The sequence below is a fragment of the Puma concolor genome, chromosome E2 (assembly GCF_028749965.1).
Source record: "Puma concolor isolate L17-30 chromosome E2, mPumCon1.1.hap2, whole genome shotgun sequence".
In the NCBI taxonomy this organism is placed as follows: Eukaryota; Metazoa; Chordata; class Mammalia; order Carnivora; family Felidae; genus Puma; species Puma concolor.
In genome coordinates this window covers 7,859,435-7,874,395 of record NC_141681.1, presented here as the reverse complement: position 1 = coordinate 7,874,395, position 14,961 = coordinate 7,859,435, and the positions used below count along the sequence as shown (strand labels likewise).

Genomic DNA, 14,961 nt, shown 5'->3' with positions numbered 1-14,961 from the left:
TTATTTTGATCGTCACAGGTAATGTATGAGAATATCTTCAAAACGAAAGAGTAAATCTATGTAATTATTACTCATTCCTTATTTCCTAAGCAGAGAGCCAAATTAATTTTTAATAATTAAAAACTAACAATTATACATACAGGGAGACAGTCATCCAAGATACTTTGGGTACTTTCTTGATAAAGGTGCAGAGATACAGCTCAGCAGTGCCATGGCCATTAAAGGATGGTTTCTTTCTACTGAGGAGCAGGGAAGATTTACCTATTTCCTTTAGGTTTTCACCTTTGCTGTTTATTCACCGTCAGAAGGTGGTAGTATTTGAATACCTCCCTTTTCCTGCACCAACTGGGAAAAATGATAGAGGTGTTTGCTCTCGCTGTGTGTACTTATATTAGCAACCTAAAATTATCACTGGGCACTGTAAATTTGCTTAAGCTGCAAAGAATATTCAGTAAGTCGGTGTCGGAGCTCGTAAAGTTTCACTATGTCTACTGCTGTTCCCATTACTTAAAATGGAAACCTGAATGTGGTTTACTTACTTAAGGATGCTATGTGCTATGTTGATCAAACTTTTACCTTTCCTTGTTTTCCTTTTCTCTCTTCTAACTTAGCAGGATAAAAACAAAATAAGTCAGTGCTTTCCTTTTGATTATGTTAAAGATAAGCAAAAAATGGTACTTAATACTATCAGGCAATTAGGTCTTTTTTATTTGTGACTAAAAGAAAACATTTTCCTGGAACTCTTCATTGTTATGGCTTAAATTGCCTTTTATTTTTTATTTAGTGTTTAAGTGTATTTACTTATTTTGAGAGAAAAAGAGAGGGCACAAGAAGGGCAGAGAGAGAGAATCCCAAGCCGGATCTGCCCTGTCAGCACAAAGCCTAATGTGAGACTCCAATTCACAAACAGTGGGATCACGCTCTGAGCCGAAATTGGACACCCAACAGAATGAGCCACCCAGGTGCCCCTATATTTCCTTTACAAGGGGCACCTGGGTAGCTCAGTTAAGCATCTTGATCTCTCAGTTTGTGGGTTCCAGCCCCATGTTGGGCTCTGTGCCGACAGGACAGAGCCTGCCAGCATTCTCTGTCCCCCTCTCTCTGACCCTCCCCTGCTTACATGCACACTCACACACTCTCTCAAAATACATAAATAAGCTTAAAAAAAGATACATATAAAAATAAATAAGTTCCTTAAATAATTTTCCATAAGTTAAAATTAGCATTTTCACAAATATTAGCAGAGTCACTAAATGAAATAGTAACAACAAAACAAAATACATGATTAATGAAGTTGAATGTTTTATTAAACTATTTATCTTCCTGCAAGGCTGTTGCTTCACCATATAAAAATAGCACCAGCAAGCACAGTATATTACAAAATTAAGATAATATTGTTCTTTATCTGACACTATACAACTAACAGACCTTTCTCCACTGCCATTTATTTCCAATAGATAGATCATTTAAGTATTTTGACCCCAATCCAGGGATAGATGTAAGCAAGTGAAAATTCCCAAAGGTTTAAGATGACATTGTTATCCTGGAATTACATAGTTTTTATAACTAATTTCTAACCACAGATAATTTCAGGATTCTGAATATTATAACTAGAGCCTAGCCTAAAAATCATAGGGTGTTGCAAAAAATATACACATTGTATTCATAGGCAATGGTTAGAAAGTTAAGGGGTGTTTTCTTTCATTAACATTGTTGCAAGTAGTTTCTTTTTGCACTGGTATTGCTAAAAGTTGCCATTTTAAATCCTCTGTGCACCATTAATTTAAGACAACTATGCTAGATTAAGTTGTTTCATACTAGTTTATTTAGGGGTTCCATTTTTACTCCTCAATAGATTTTATGTATTTCTCATATGCTTCTTCACTCATCAATTCATCCAGTTCTGAAGGATTACTGAGTGTTATCTTGATCAGCCAACCTGCAACCAAAAAACAGTTATCATATTCCAAACTATCTTTTTAAAGTGTCAAAGTCAAATGTGTTCAAAATGTAAAAATTTCTGAGTGCCTCAAAACTTAGTATTCTTGACATAAATCACTCATTATTTGTTCAAGGAGAGTTATATTTTAGCCTTAACAATTCAGTTAATATCTTTGCATATCACAACTGAAAAGAATTAAAGCTGGAATAGTTTCCACCATAATGGATTAAGGACTCAACTTCACACCTGTCAGAATGGCTAAAATCAAAAACACAAGGAACAGCAAGTGTTGGCAAGGATATGGAGGAAAAGAAACCCTCATGCACTGCTGGTGGGAATGCGAACTCATGCAGCCACTGTGGAATACACTATGGAGGTTCCTCAAAAAAATTAAAAACAGAACTACCCTATGATTCAGTAATCACACTACTGGGTATTTATCCAAATACGAAAACACGAATTTGAAAGCATACATGCACTCCCCTAGGTTTCCTGCAGCATTATTTACAGTAGCCAATTATGGAGGCAGCCCAAGTGTCCACTGATAGATGAACGGACAAACTTGTGGTATATATACAATGGATTATTACTCAGCTGTAAAAAAAAAAAAAAAAAAAAAAAATTGCCATTTGCAACAACATGGATGGAGATAGAGAGTATAACGCTAACTGAATAAGTCAGAGAAAGACAAATACCGTATGACTTCATTAGCATGGAATTTAAGAAAAACAAACAAAGGAAAAACAGAGGCAAACCAAGAAACAGCCTCTTAACTATAGAGAACTGATGGTTAGCAGAGGGGAGGTAGGTGGGGGAATGGGTGAACTGGGAGCCGAGCATTAAGGAGTATATTTATCATGATGAGCACTGAGTAATGTATAGAATTGCTGAATCGCTATATTGCTGAATCGCGTATATTGTCCAGATACGCAGACCAGGGACAGCTTTCTCTCCCAGAAGAAACAGTGTAACTGCTGAGGTGAATGGCAGCAGAAAGCAGTAGTTGAGTTAGAGGGGGCAGGTGACAGGCAACAGAGAACTGCAAGCTAATCCTGGTTTTGCCATTTATTAGCTGTGCGACCTTAATAGATAAAACCTTTGGAGCCTCAATTCATGTACAAAATGGAGAAAATTGCTGCCCCCCATACTTCCCCAGGTTACTGGGAAGATGACCGTATGAGAAAACTGGCACCTGGCACAGTGGGTGTTCCTCTGCCGCCACCCACACCACACAGGGTGACTGGGTACTTCGTGTCTGAAGAGGAAAATAAAGAGTCCCAACGGTGATACCAAGAACTCTAAAATAAGGCAGTGCTTTCAATGACAGAGATCTTAAACATAAGCTTCAATACTGAGCTAATCTGTCTTTCCCTTTTTTTACAGCAAAACATCCCTATTTACTATCAAAAAGTGCAAAAAGATGAAGTTAAAATCAGCTGAAGCTTGCTTTATGAATCTAGGTTAAATGTTAACTGTAGCAATAATCCTTTGAAAAAGTTCTAGCAACAACTTACCATCTTCATAACAAGATTTGTTGACAAGTCCTGGATTTTCTGCAAGAGCTTCATTAATTTCAGTTACTTCTCCTGATAGAGGAGAATAGAGTTCACTAGCAGCTTTCACACTTTCCAAAGCACCAAACTCCTCTAAATTGAGAAAATTAAAGAAAATATCAAATATCACAAGTCAGTAACCTGAACATATAAAATATGGAGTAGTCACCTTTAATACAGGCATGATAAAACATTCTAAATATCTTTAATTAAAAATAAAACCATAGGGGTGCCTAGGCGGCTCAGCCGGTTGAGGGTCTCTTGATTCTGGCTCAAGTCATGATCCCAGGGTAGGACTGAGCCCCGCATTGGGCTCCACGCTGAGTGTGGAGCCTGCTTAAGATTCTCTCTCTCCCTCTACCCCTCTCCCCAGCTCTCTAAAACAAAAAAAAAAACCACAGATTTTTGTCATACTCCTGTCACCTGTGAGAAGGGTATAAATATCCTCAGTAAAGTGGATCTATCTGTTTTAGACAGAGTGACAACAAATGGTGATGTATCTGAATACCAATGTATTTAATAAGTTCAGTAAAAATTTTCTCTCAATTTACTGTAGCTCTGAAAATGAAAATTTTAGGAGATTCCAATAATGGTGAAGTATCTTATCAGACCAGCCTTCCTGCACATAACAATTATAAACTCTGAACAAAACATAAAAAAACAATGATATGAAGGCTCTGTAGAGCGACTAAAAGAGAAGTCAGTCCTTAAAGGGGGCCCAAACTGGGTGTGATCTTGATTTGCATAATTTGTGCCGACAGCGTTGCCTCAAAGTGCACAGTGTAACTAGAACACAAACAGAAAACCAGTCTTAATTGCTTGAGGGATCAGAGGACAGAATGTGGGCCTGCCAAGGTGGCTGGAAATTGAGGGTTGAGATCCTTAAAAGAAGAGAGCCATGATGAAGAGAAAAAGTTAACAGATCCCAAAATGACCCATAGACCCACATAATGGAATAAGCAGAGAGCCTAAAAGTAGCTATTATAAATATGTTATAAACATGTTCAGATCTTTTAAAAGTTCATCTTATGTTCATCATGAGGGAATACCTATAAAGAAATGAAATTTAAATGAACATTCTAGAACTGGAAAGTATAATATCTACAATAAAATTCACTGGATGGCAGTAACAGAAGGGTCAGGGAATGTGAAGAAAGAGCATCTGAAATTAACCAATTAGATTGGTTATTTCAGTCTTTTGACAAATTTTTAAAGCACTGAAAAAACAGCCTCAGTCACGTGTGGGACAACATCAAGTGATCTAAAGTGAATGATAAGAATACAACATGCCCATATTTGTGGGTCATAGCTAAAATAGCGCTGGAAATTAATTAATATCTTTGGGTTTCATTTACAAAGAACATCTTAAAACAAATGACCTGGGTTCTAAAGATACTAGAAAAACACGAACAAAAGCAGTTAATTTACGGAAAGTAGACAACACTTGAAAGAAGGAATAGTGATTTTTTTTTCCAATGGCTTTTAGCCCGAAGAGAGGCACCAATCTGTGCTATGTGGGGCAGCCAAAATTCTGAAAGAAAATCTCAGTCTTAATTGGCGTTAAGGAACCAGAGGACCAGTGTTTGAGGCCACCACAGCTACTGGAAAGCGAGGTGGGAAATCCAAAAGAGAGAAACTAAAAGGGAGCACCAAAAAGCCTGTGTGTAAACTCTGCCCAGGTCTCTGAACTATCCCTCAGCCATGCATGCACGAGGCGGACTCCCAAGTGTCCCAGCTGAGGCCAGAAGAATTAGACTTCCGTTTTAGCTGCTGTCCACCACAAGGGAGACAGCATTTTACCATATGGGTAGAAAATACTTGGTGAGAAGTCAGAAAAATAAGAGCAGATTAAATCTAAGTTGAAGGAAGAAAACAAAGATAGGAGCATGAAACGGACTGTAGAGAAAATTAACCATGAAAATTTGCTTCTTTCAAGATTAATACAGTTGATAAAGAGCTACCAAGAATGATCAAGGGAAAAAAAAACACAAATTACTACAAATATGAAGGAACAAAACAGGGGTTCTTAACTGTAGATCCTGCAGATATAAAAGGATAACAAATGAAAAATGAGCATTTTTACACTGAATTTCACAACAGGAAATGGAAAAACTCCCCCCAAAACATAATAAAACCAAAGTAAGACAATGTAGAAAATATGAATAGCCTTATATCTATTTTTTTTAATGTTTATTGTTTTGAGAGAGAGAGACAGAGAACACAAGTGGGGGAGGGACAGAGAGAGAGAGGGAGTCACAGAATCTGAAGTAGGCTCCATCCAGGCTCTGAGCTGTCAGCACAGAGCCCAATGTGGGGCTCGAACCACTAGCCACCCACTCACACCATGAGATGATGACCTGAGTTGAAGTGGAAGCTTAACTGACTGAGCTACTCAGACGCCCCTGAATAGCTTTATACCTGTTAAAGAAATTACATTACATGTCAAAAACCTTCCGACAATGAAATCATCTGACTCACAGTTCACTGGTTAATTCTATCATTTAAAGAATAATACCAATCTTGCAAATTCTTTCAGAAAAAGATAGCTGGTGAGAACATTTCCAAACTTAGTCCAAACAATATAACTAATTCCAAAATTTGACAAAGCCATTATAAAAGACCAGTATCTCTCATGAATATTAATATGAAAATTATTAATCACCAAATCAAATCCAGTAGTATATTTTTAAAAGACAATTTTTGCATCATGTCTACCAGGAATGCAAGGCTAATTAAACACTTAAAAATAAATCAATCTTGGGGTGCCAAAGTGGCTTAATCAGTTGAACATCTGATTCTGACTCAGGGTCTTGGGATCAAGCCCTGCATCTGGGTCCAGGTTGAACATGGAGCCCACTTAAGATCCTCTCTCCTTCCCTCTGACCCTCTCCCCTGCTTTCGTGCTCCCTCTTTCTAAAATAACAAATCTTATTAATCACATTAACAGAATAAAGGAGAAACCCCTATGATCACGTGAATAGATGGATAAAACAAATTTGACAAAATTCAACATCCATAAATGATAAAAACTCTCAGCAAACTAGATAGAAAGGAACCTCCTCATCTAATAATGGGCATCCATCAGAAACCCCACAGCAAACTATCATGCCTAATGATGCAGTCTTCAATGCATTCTCCCAAGATTAGGAACAAGGCCAAGGCAATGATGTCTACCCTACCACTTCTATTCAACATTACACTGAGGGCTTGGTCTAGTGCAATAAGGCAAGGGAAAGAAATAAAATGCATGAAGATTGAAAATAAGAAATAAAGCTATTTACAGATTACATTGTTTACATAGAAGATCCAAAGGAATCTACAAAACTATAAGAACAGTGAATTTAATAAGGCCTGAAAATGAAAGCAAAAACTATTGTGAAGTTTCAAGAAAAAAAACACACGGAGAGTACCTTTGCAAACTTGATACATGCCAGAGTTGCTCAAACTTTCTCGGTTCCCAGTGCCCTAAGTATCTGAGTAACTTACTTTTCATTTTTAACTACAACTATTTAGTGATATGTGGCTGCTGCATGCTATACAAGTTCGCCACCACAGAATCAGCCTGAACACAACCACTGCCTTATTTGATGATCCTTGCTTATTTTCATGCAGTATTTGCTTCAAAGACACATTACCCAAGGTAACACAGTGAGATCTAATATTGGAACTGTTAATTCCATTGAGCTATCAGTTGTGTGGGGTCCAAAAGAGGGCAAAAATTTTAAATGTCCCACAGCACCCCCATGGCACTAGGGTGTATAAGATGGGAACTATGCAAACAGACAAAGATTTCTTAGAGAAGATACAATGTTCTATATATAAATATTATAACTTGCACTTGTTAAAAATTAAAAGCTTTTCAAAAAAAACACAAGAAAATTAAAAGGCAAAATCACAAAATATGACAAAATACTCACAAAAAATAGCCCTGAAAAAGGATTTGAATCTAGAATATATAGAACCCAAATAAATTTGATAAAGGCTTGACTAGAGACTAAACAACAACAACAAAAAAAACGTGAGTGGCAAAAAGCATGTGGAAGGGTGTTCAACAGTAATTTGTCATTAGGGAAAGATAAGTTAAAACCACAGTGAGATGTGCAGTGCCTACAAACTCTCATACTGCTAGTGAGAATGTCAAATGGTACAACCACTTTGTAAGAAACTGCCAGTTTCCCAAAGTTAAACATATACTTACTACGCGTAAGCCAGAAATTCCACTTCTACATATACTTACCCAAGAGAAATGAAGACATCTACAAAAAAGACTTACACAAAAAAGTTTATAGTAGCTTTATTTCTAACAGCCAAAAACTGGAAATAATACAGACATCCATCAACAGGGGAAAGATTAAAGTGTTACACAATGGTACACTATTCAACAAAATATGAACAGTAGGTCACAATATAAATAAATCTCAAAATCATGATACTGGACAAAAGAAGCCAGACATAAACTGTGGTTCCTTTTGAATGAAGTTAAATAGACGACACTAATCTATGGTGATAAATCAGAGAAGAGGTTGTCTTGAGAAGGGTTTTAATGGGCAAGGTTTATAAAGTGTTTGTCAAAACTCATGGAATTGTACATACATCATGCGTTTTCACTGTATGTAAATTGCATTAATTTTATAAGCACCTTTAGCAGAAAGTTTAAAGAGAGCATTCATTAGTTTAGGGATACTTATGTTAATAGAAGTTTTTTCAGCACAGAAAGCAAGTTCATGCTGCTCACTTGCTGGGAAGAGATGTTTGGAAACAGGATCTCCTGCTTGAGAGCAGCAGAGTGGATCACAGTAAATAAAACACCATAAAAGAAAATTAACAACTGCTCTCATGTATAGAACGAAGAAAATGGACACAGATTATCAATCACAAGGGTCTTATTATGATATCGGAAAAGGTTCCTACGAAGACCTTCAAAAAGAGGGATAGGACTACTGAGAGCCAGGAAGCAGAAAAAGTTCAAGCAAGATAAATAATGGGGAAAGTTTCAGCAGAAAAACCTATGGCCAATACTGTCAAAGATATTTAGAAAAACAGACACTTCAATTCTGTAGGGCTGTCTTCTATATGTGACAGAGCCCATAAATAATGTACCTGGTTCTACTAACATCATCAAGCACTCATCTTATGTTAAACATTATGCTTAATTTCACCTTAATCTTTTTTTTTTTTTTTAATTTTTTTTTTCAACACTTATTTATTTTTGGGACAGAGAGAGACAGAGCATGAATGGGGGAGGGGCAGAGAGAGGGAGACACAGAATCGGAAACAGTCTCCAGGCTCTGAGCCATCAGCCCAGAGCCTGACGCGGGGCTCGAACTCACGGACCGCGAGATCGTGACCTGGCTGAAGTCGGACGCTTAACCGACTGCGCCACCCAGGCGCCCCTTCACCTTAATCTTTAAACAACTGTGAGGTAGCTGCTATTATTATCATCCCAACTTAAAGATGAGACTCAAATTAATTTCACCAAAATTACACAGCTGATACATTGTGGGGTCAGGATTTAGAATGAGGTTCTGACTCCTGAGCCCACTCTTTCCTGCCTCTAAAGAAAAACAGATTTTACCTTCTCATCCTACTTTTGGATCTGGCCATTTAAGAAAGCGATGCTTGAAGATTTTGCTGCCATTTTGTGACCTCTGACACAAAGAGGCAGAAACAGTAGGAAAAGAAGTCATGTCCTTGATGACCCTTCACTGTGCCAATAAGCCAATCCTGTATCCATCTATCTCCAGACCTCTTGAAGGAGATATAATAAACCTCAACTGTTAAATCTACTTTTAGATGAGTTTTCTGTTACTTGAGTAAAAAGCACTCTAACTGACCCTAGGTGCAAACAAGTTATTATTCAAGGTAAAGAAAACTTAAGGCATGAATCATATACCAAGATGAGAAAAATACCTTGCTTGTTCAATTTTGTCCCAACTTCAGGCAGACTACAGTAAACAACATCTCCCAAAGCTTCCTAAAACAAACAAAACAATAACCTTTAAGAAATCAAATTAAACCTCCTAGTGAATAGAAACAAGCCAAACACCAATACTCTATCATTCAGATAGGGCATATTTTACACTTGAGGGGCCGCATTCTTTGGTTTTTCTCACAACTTTAAAAATGCAGAACTATTTTTAGCTCAGGACCTGCAAAAAAAACAGGCCACCAGTTAGACTGGCCCACAGGCAGCAGCGACTCCGGTCACAACCTCCACCCCCCCATGTACTAGAGCTCCTCGGAGAAGAAACACACCTTGTGCTTTTTCACCTTTGCAGTTTTGCTTAGGCCATCTCCCCTCCCGTATTTGCTGAAATCCTACCTCCTGATCTGCAAATCATAGTCCTCAAGCCTTGTACTCCATGAAGACCTTGACTCTGTTTGTTAAGAAGTGAGCTCCCCATCAGGTCAGTGAGTTACAACCCTGTACTATTCATGCCATCCATCTTGTGATGCTTTGTACGTTGTCTTCCATGTAGGAGATTCCCCTCATAAACTCCAGGAGGGGAAGACGACACTTGTACAGTATTGTACACAGCACGCTGCTGTACGGGCCTCAGTAGGTACACAGAAATGCCAGTGAAGATACAGTTGCCACTGATTCTCAGTGCCCCCTTTCCCCTCTCAGCCCCACCCTACACACAGACCCAGTGGAAAAATCATGGACTCATACTGTTACTTGCCTTCTCATTTTCTTCTGCATAATTTCTCAATAAGGGATCAGTGGGGGATTAAGAGAAAAAGATTGGCTAAATAAAGGGTTCCGCCTTGGTCCAATCTGTGCCAATTTAGGTTTTCCTTCTGGAGCGTGTATTCACATGGATCATGGATCACGGATGCTCCACAGGATCTACAAAACACTGTCAACACTCTAGCCCTTTACTTGCTCTTACTCTCTCCTTAACTACCCCAAGTGGAACAAACATCTCTTTCCTGAATAAGGTATGTTTACCTTTAAGTGTTAACCTTTCAATAATCTCTTAAGACACTATATACTGCCCTAACTAAATTACATTTTTACTTGCTTCACCTATGATTGATGTTCTTGAAAGAACTCAAAATACTAAGGGGCAGAATAAACAATTTTTAAAAGGTAGAGACAATCCAAATTAGGCAAGCGCAGACTGTTTTAAGTATTTCAAGACAATCCAGTACCTGTGCGAAATTGCTGATTCCCACTGTTCCAATACCATTTTCTGTTGTTATCCATTCATGTTTGTCTGTGAATTTACGCACTAAAACAGAAGACCAGTATTTCAGAAAAGCAGTGGCACCACTTGTTAAAAAGCACTTTTCGTATCAATGCTGTCGAAAGGCAAGACTTTCCCAGTATTTGTGTTTGACTTACTGACCCTGCCTTTCAGTACACTGCCCAGGAAAAACCAGATCTTGTGAAGACAGAACATCTTCTCAACAATAGGATCATTTAGACGAAGGTGGCTCGATGTGAACACCTGGTGCATCTTTTGGAGATTTGATTATTCCGACATTAGTCTAAATCACACATATAAACGATTTTGGGGCACATTTCAAAGTATACTTATCTATTAGTGATCTGTGTTACAGAATGTAGTGTGTTCCTCTATAGACGGATGTGGGTGAGGGAACATAAATGCTTATAATACTTATAAATGCTCATAAATGACTTAACCTAAAAAAAAAAAAAAAAAAAAAAAAGCCTCTGTGTAGAGTTGACCTAAGAGGACTTCACTGCAACTTGGTTATAAGGTGGAATCTTACAGGCATGAAAACGACTTGGATCAAATTATATAACTTGACTAAGTTCTTAAGATTTCATTTTAATTGAAATAACCTTGTCCTTGAAAGTGGCTACTGTCCTTTAAAGAAACAAAAATTGTTTAAAGCATATGCTGTCTTCTTAAATATATATATCATATTCTGAGGCCAAGCATTTTTCCAAAAATAATGCATCAGAAGTTAATGGGAAAATGGTTCACTACCTCAAATCCTGTTTTAGAGTAAGCCTTGCTGGTTCACTCTTCCCCTTACCCAAAAGATAGTTGTACTTAAATTGCTTTGATTTCACAGCTCTGATATGCAGCACAATGCAACTACTCCTTTCTTTTTCCCCTAATCATTAAAAAACTTCAATTTCGTATTCTTCACTGGAAGAAGTCGGAATCTGTCACAAAAGAACTTGCTTTGCTTCATTCCACTTCAAGTAGTTAACTGCTTCAGGTCAATCTGATCTCTCCATGTAAAAGTTCATACTTGGTGCTCTGACTGCCACTCTCTCCCGGCACGGCTTTTTCTGGACTTCAAGTTTAGAACCTCTTTCCTGCCAGGAGCCTCTCTAGCCCTCCAAGCTTGGATTCTGGGGCCATCCAGCTTACTCCCACAACACTGCACCAGTCTCCCTGAGTCCTGACCATACAAGCACAGAGCACCTGAGGAGCTACGCATACAGCCCCTTTGTCACTTCTCCCCAGGAAGGAGTCTAAGTACAAAGCAAGCAAAGCATGGTTTATCCCACTTTCACTTGTATTCCCAGTTCTAAACACCGTGCTTGGCAAACAGCACTCAGAACTTGAGGGAGTAAAATAACTTTTTAGTTTAGTTTATTAAGTAAAGGAGATTTTGAACAAAATATCTACATAGGTATTTGGCTACAACACTCACTTCTCCCTGTTACAGCTGTAGAACTGGCTGATTACAATACTAAATATGAGCAGTTCAAATCCAAATACACCTTAAAGTAAGGGCTGGACAACAAATATGACTTCTCTAAGACAACTGTCTTGATTTGGGCCTTGCCATCTTGCCTAATTGTAAAGATAATCTTAGGAGTAAGGCTGCCGTCACTCAGTTTAGCAATTGAGCGACCCCAGGTTTAGAGGAGAGGCAGCATTAGTAAGGTAAATGCATGAACGTCCACTTAACTTAAAAGTCCCTAAGACATTTTAGTAGACCAAGCTGTTGAGGCTAAAGACCAGAGTTAGTTTAATTCTCCTTTAACCCTTGGCCCAAAAGGGAAAAAGTGGACAAATTAGGTAAATAATTACTTTCTTACTGAGCATTTAAAAACATCGTTTTGGGCCTCAAAATGAGGTGTTTTCAGTAATTTATGTGTTTGCATTTTCTTCCTTTCAAAGTCACTATGTGGGGTGCCTTGCTGACTCAGTCAGTAGAGCATGACTCTTGATCTCAGGGTCACGAGTTCAAGCCACACATTGAGCATGGAGACTCTCCCCCCCCCCCAAAAAAAGTCCCTTCTAATTCCCTAGCCAGATAACCTATATTAATATTGGCCAATTATTTTTTATTATTTGATCCTATATTTCATAACAAGTAACATTTACCAAGGACTTACTATTTGTCAGGCTACTTGTACAGAGAGGTTACATTTCATTTCATTTCATTTCATTTCATTTCATTTCAGCCTCCCAACAACTTTGTGTGGTAGGCATTATCATTTCCACTTTTCTAATAAGAGACTCAGAAGTTAAGTGACTGCCCCAGATCACATAGCTAATAAGAGGTAGAATCAAAATTGGAACTTGGGTCTCGGTTTTAAAAACCTTGGTGTTCAACCAGATCATGGGTGTTGATATTTTGGACAATATTTAACTAGATGTAACAGTGAATAACCAAAAAAACAGACTTTAAATTCAATTCTTATCTGAGATATGCTTTCCTCTTGTATGCAAATCGGTAATTATTGATATGTGTCACCAACAGAACTAAAGGAATATATTAGCAACGAGAGTAGCAGCTTTATGTTTCAGACTGGAATAAATAAATGTTATCAATTCTTCCAGTTCCAAACAGGTTTCTGAAACAGTCAATGAGACAACAGCCATCACAGACCTATTCACCCTAAAGTAAGGAGCCTGAGTTCTTGCAGGTGCAGTTAGTGTCTCAAGCATTTGCACACGCAGTAAGAAAACGTTTTCTGCGGCGATAATTGCGCTAAAATATAAAGTATCAGAGATGATCAGATATTTGTGGGCAGGGCTCCTGGTTATTTCAGTTTCAAGTCCGTGTGAGGCCTCATTTCTGTCCCAACACATCCACGATTCAATAGACTTGAGCAGAATGTATGAGTCCAAAAGGCTGTATCACTGTTTTTGGGAAATGGCCAAATCTTCAAAGATATGCTCGCTTTTGCTGGTAAAAATCTAGCTCCCGTGCTTTAATTTCACTAAGTGCTCCTGCTTTAATTTGACTTCAGAGTTCTCAGTGATAGCCCACATAGCAAACTAAAGCCTACTATGTCTCCACTTTCAGGGCCCACGATACACACATATGCAAGATAACCTAAGGTCGCGAAGGAGCCAAGCGACGCTTGCCCGGTTCTCCAGCAGCGAGCGGTCGCGCGTGTGTGCCAGGCTTCCTCCTCCTGGCTCCCCAGCCCGCAGGACAAAGGCTGCGGTGTCGGCCACGCCACTTAGGGAGGCAGCATTGGCCACGCAACCGGAGATCCCAGCAGTAGAAAGCGTGGGCAGAGTGGTCGCGTCGCTAGACCCGGGTGGTCAGCACAGGACAGTCGAGGTAAGCATTGACGAGGGGACGGAGGCGCCCAGCCCATTCCCCCGAAGCGGCCGGGCTCACCCCACGTGCCCGCCCGCGCTTACCAGACAGCAGAGCTGAGCCCGTGCGCAACGTCCGGACGGCGCCCGCCCTCAGCCCCCAGGGCCGCGGCAGGCAGGGCGCGGCGGGCGCGGAGGCGGCGCGCAGGCTGCAGGCCGCAGACCGCATGCTCCGCACCGCTCGTAGCGCCATGTTCGCAGAGGTGCGGGGTCGCGGTGCAACGTCTCGGGAACCCCGGCCGATGGGGGCGGGGCGGGGGGCGCCCCGGACTGGAGCGAGCCGGAGCGAGCCGGCTGGTCTGAGGGGCGGGGGCGGGGCCCGGGTGTGGAGGGGCGGGGCCTGGTAGGGCAGCGCGCGGGGGCGGGGACTCCAGGCGGGGAGCGACCTCGGATAGGGCGACGCTAGAGAGGGGCGGAGGGCCTGCGGTCGGGGCTGAGGGTCAGGGGCGGGGCCTACTGCAGCAGGCCGAGCCCTACCGGGCGGCGCCGCGGGTCGCTGGCGGGGTTGGGGGGGAACGGGCGGGGCCTAGTTCCCGGGAGTCAATTTCCCCGCAGTGAAAGTGCAAGGTCAGCAGCTCCAGCTTTGCTAACCTGGGGGACCCGCCCGGGCAGTGAGAAGGGTTCCGGCAGAGGTGGCTTCGCAGGGCGGGCATTCTCGTGCCATTGGGTCTCTGAGGTCCTGGGAAAGATAGAGTGTCCCCATTCCCGTTAAGTATGCTCCCGTGCTTCTACAGAGGATCAAGGTCACCCAGATCGGGACTCATAGCCAGGTCTAAACAAAATCATTCTCAAAGGAGACTGTGGTTGGGTATTGGCCCAGGTAGCTCTGACACATAGTTTCTGTTTGACTTTGAGAAATACTGGAAACAATCCAGGAGCCCACTTTATTACTTTACCGATCCCAAGAGGCCTGGGT

The 14,961-nt window shown here is 40.4% G+C and overlaps 1 protein-coding gene and 2 long non-coding RNA genes across 11 annotated transcripts in view; 1 reads left to right on the top strand and 2 right to left on the bottom strand.

Annotated features, from left to right (window-relative positions):
* LOC147573348 (uncharacterized) overlaps nt 1-14,961 on the top strand; it is a 125,863-nt gene that overhangs the window by 3,936 nt on the left and 106,966 nt on the right. For 8 of the 9 annotated variants that reach the window (XR_015244651.1, XR_015244656.1, XR_015244657.1 and 5 more), the window contains exon 2: nt 13,744-14,007. This is a non-coding gene — a long non-coding RNA (uncharacterized LOC147573348). Of the gene's footprint in view, nt 1-9,773; nt 9,903-13,743; nt 14,008-14,961 lie in introns of all 9 variants that reach the window. The other variant, XR_015244650.1, reaches the window with a different exon arrangement.
* On the bottom strand, nt 1,286-14,367 carry GCSH (glycine cleavage system protein H). Its single transcript, XM_025920621.2, has 5 exons — nt 14,091-14,367; nt 10,651-10,730; nt 9,406-9,469; nt 3,457-3,588; nt 1,286-1,939 (listed from the first exon to the last, which is right to left on the bottom strand). The coding sequence occupies exons 1-5, from the start codon at nt 14,236-14,238 to the stop codon at nt 1,842-1,844; spliced, it is 522 nt and encodes a 173-aa protein (XP_025776406.1). The 5' UTR covers nt 14,239-14,367; the 3' UTR covers nt 1,286-1,841.
* On the bottom strand, nt 7,765-9,398 carry LOC147573349 (uncharacterized). The gene is made up of 2 exons (XR_015244658.1): nt 8,895-9,398; nt 7,765-8,654 (listed from the first exon to the last, which is right to left on the bottom strand). It is a non-coding gene; the product is annotated as an uncharacterized LOC147573349 (long non-coding RNA).

Coding starts and splice junctions, on each gene's coding strand:
- GCSH (XM_025920621.2), bottom strand. CDS start 14,238: ATGGCGCTACGAGCGGTGCGGAGCATGCGGTCTGCGGCCTGCAGCCTG. Junction 10,731..14,090: donor GGGCTCAGCTCTGCTGTCTG/GTAAGCGCGGGC, acceptor CTTCTGTTTTAG/TGCGTAAATTCACAGACAAA. Junction 1,940..3,456: donor CAAATCTTGTTATGAAGATG/GTAAGTTGTTGC, acceptor TTTTGGTTGCAG/GTTGGCTGATCAAGATAACA.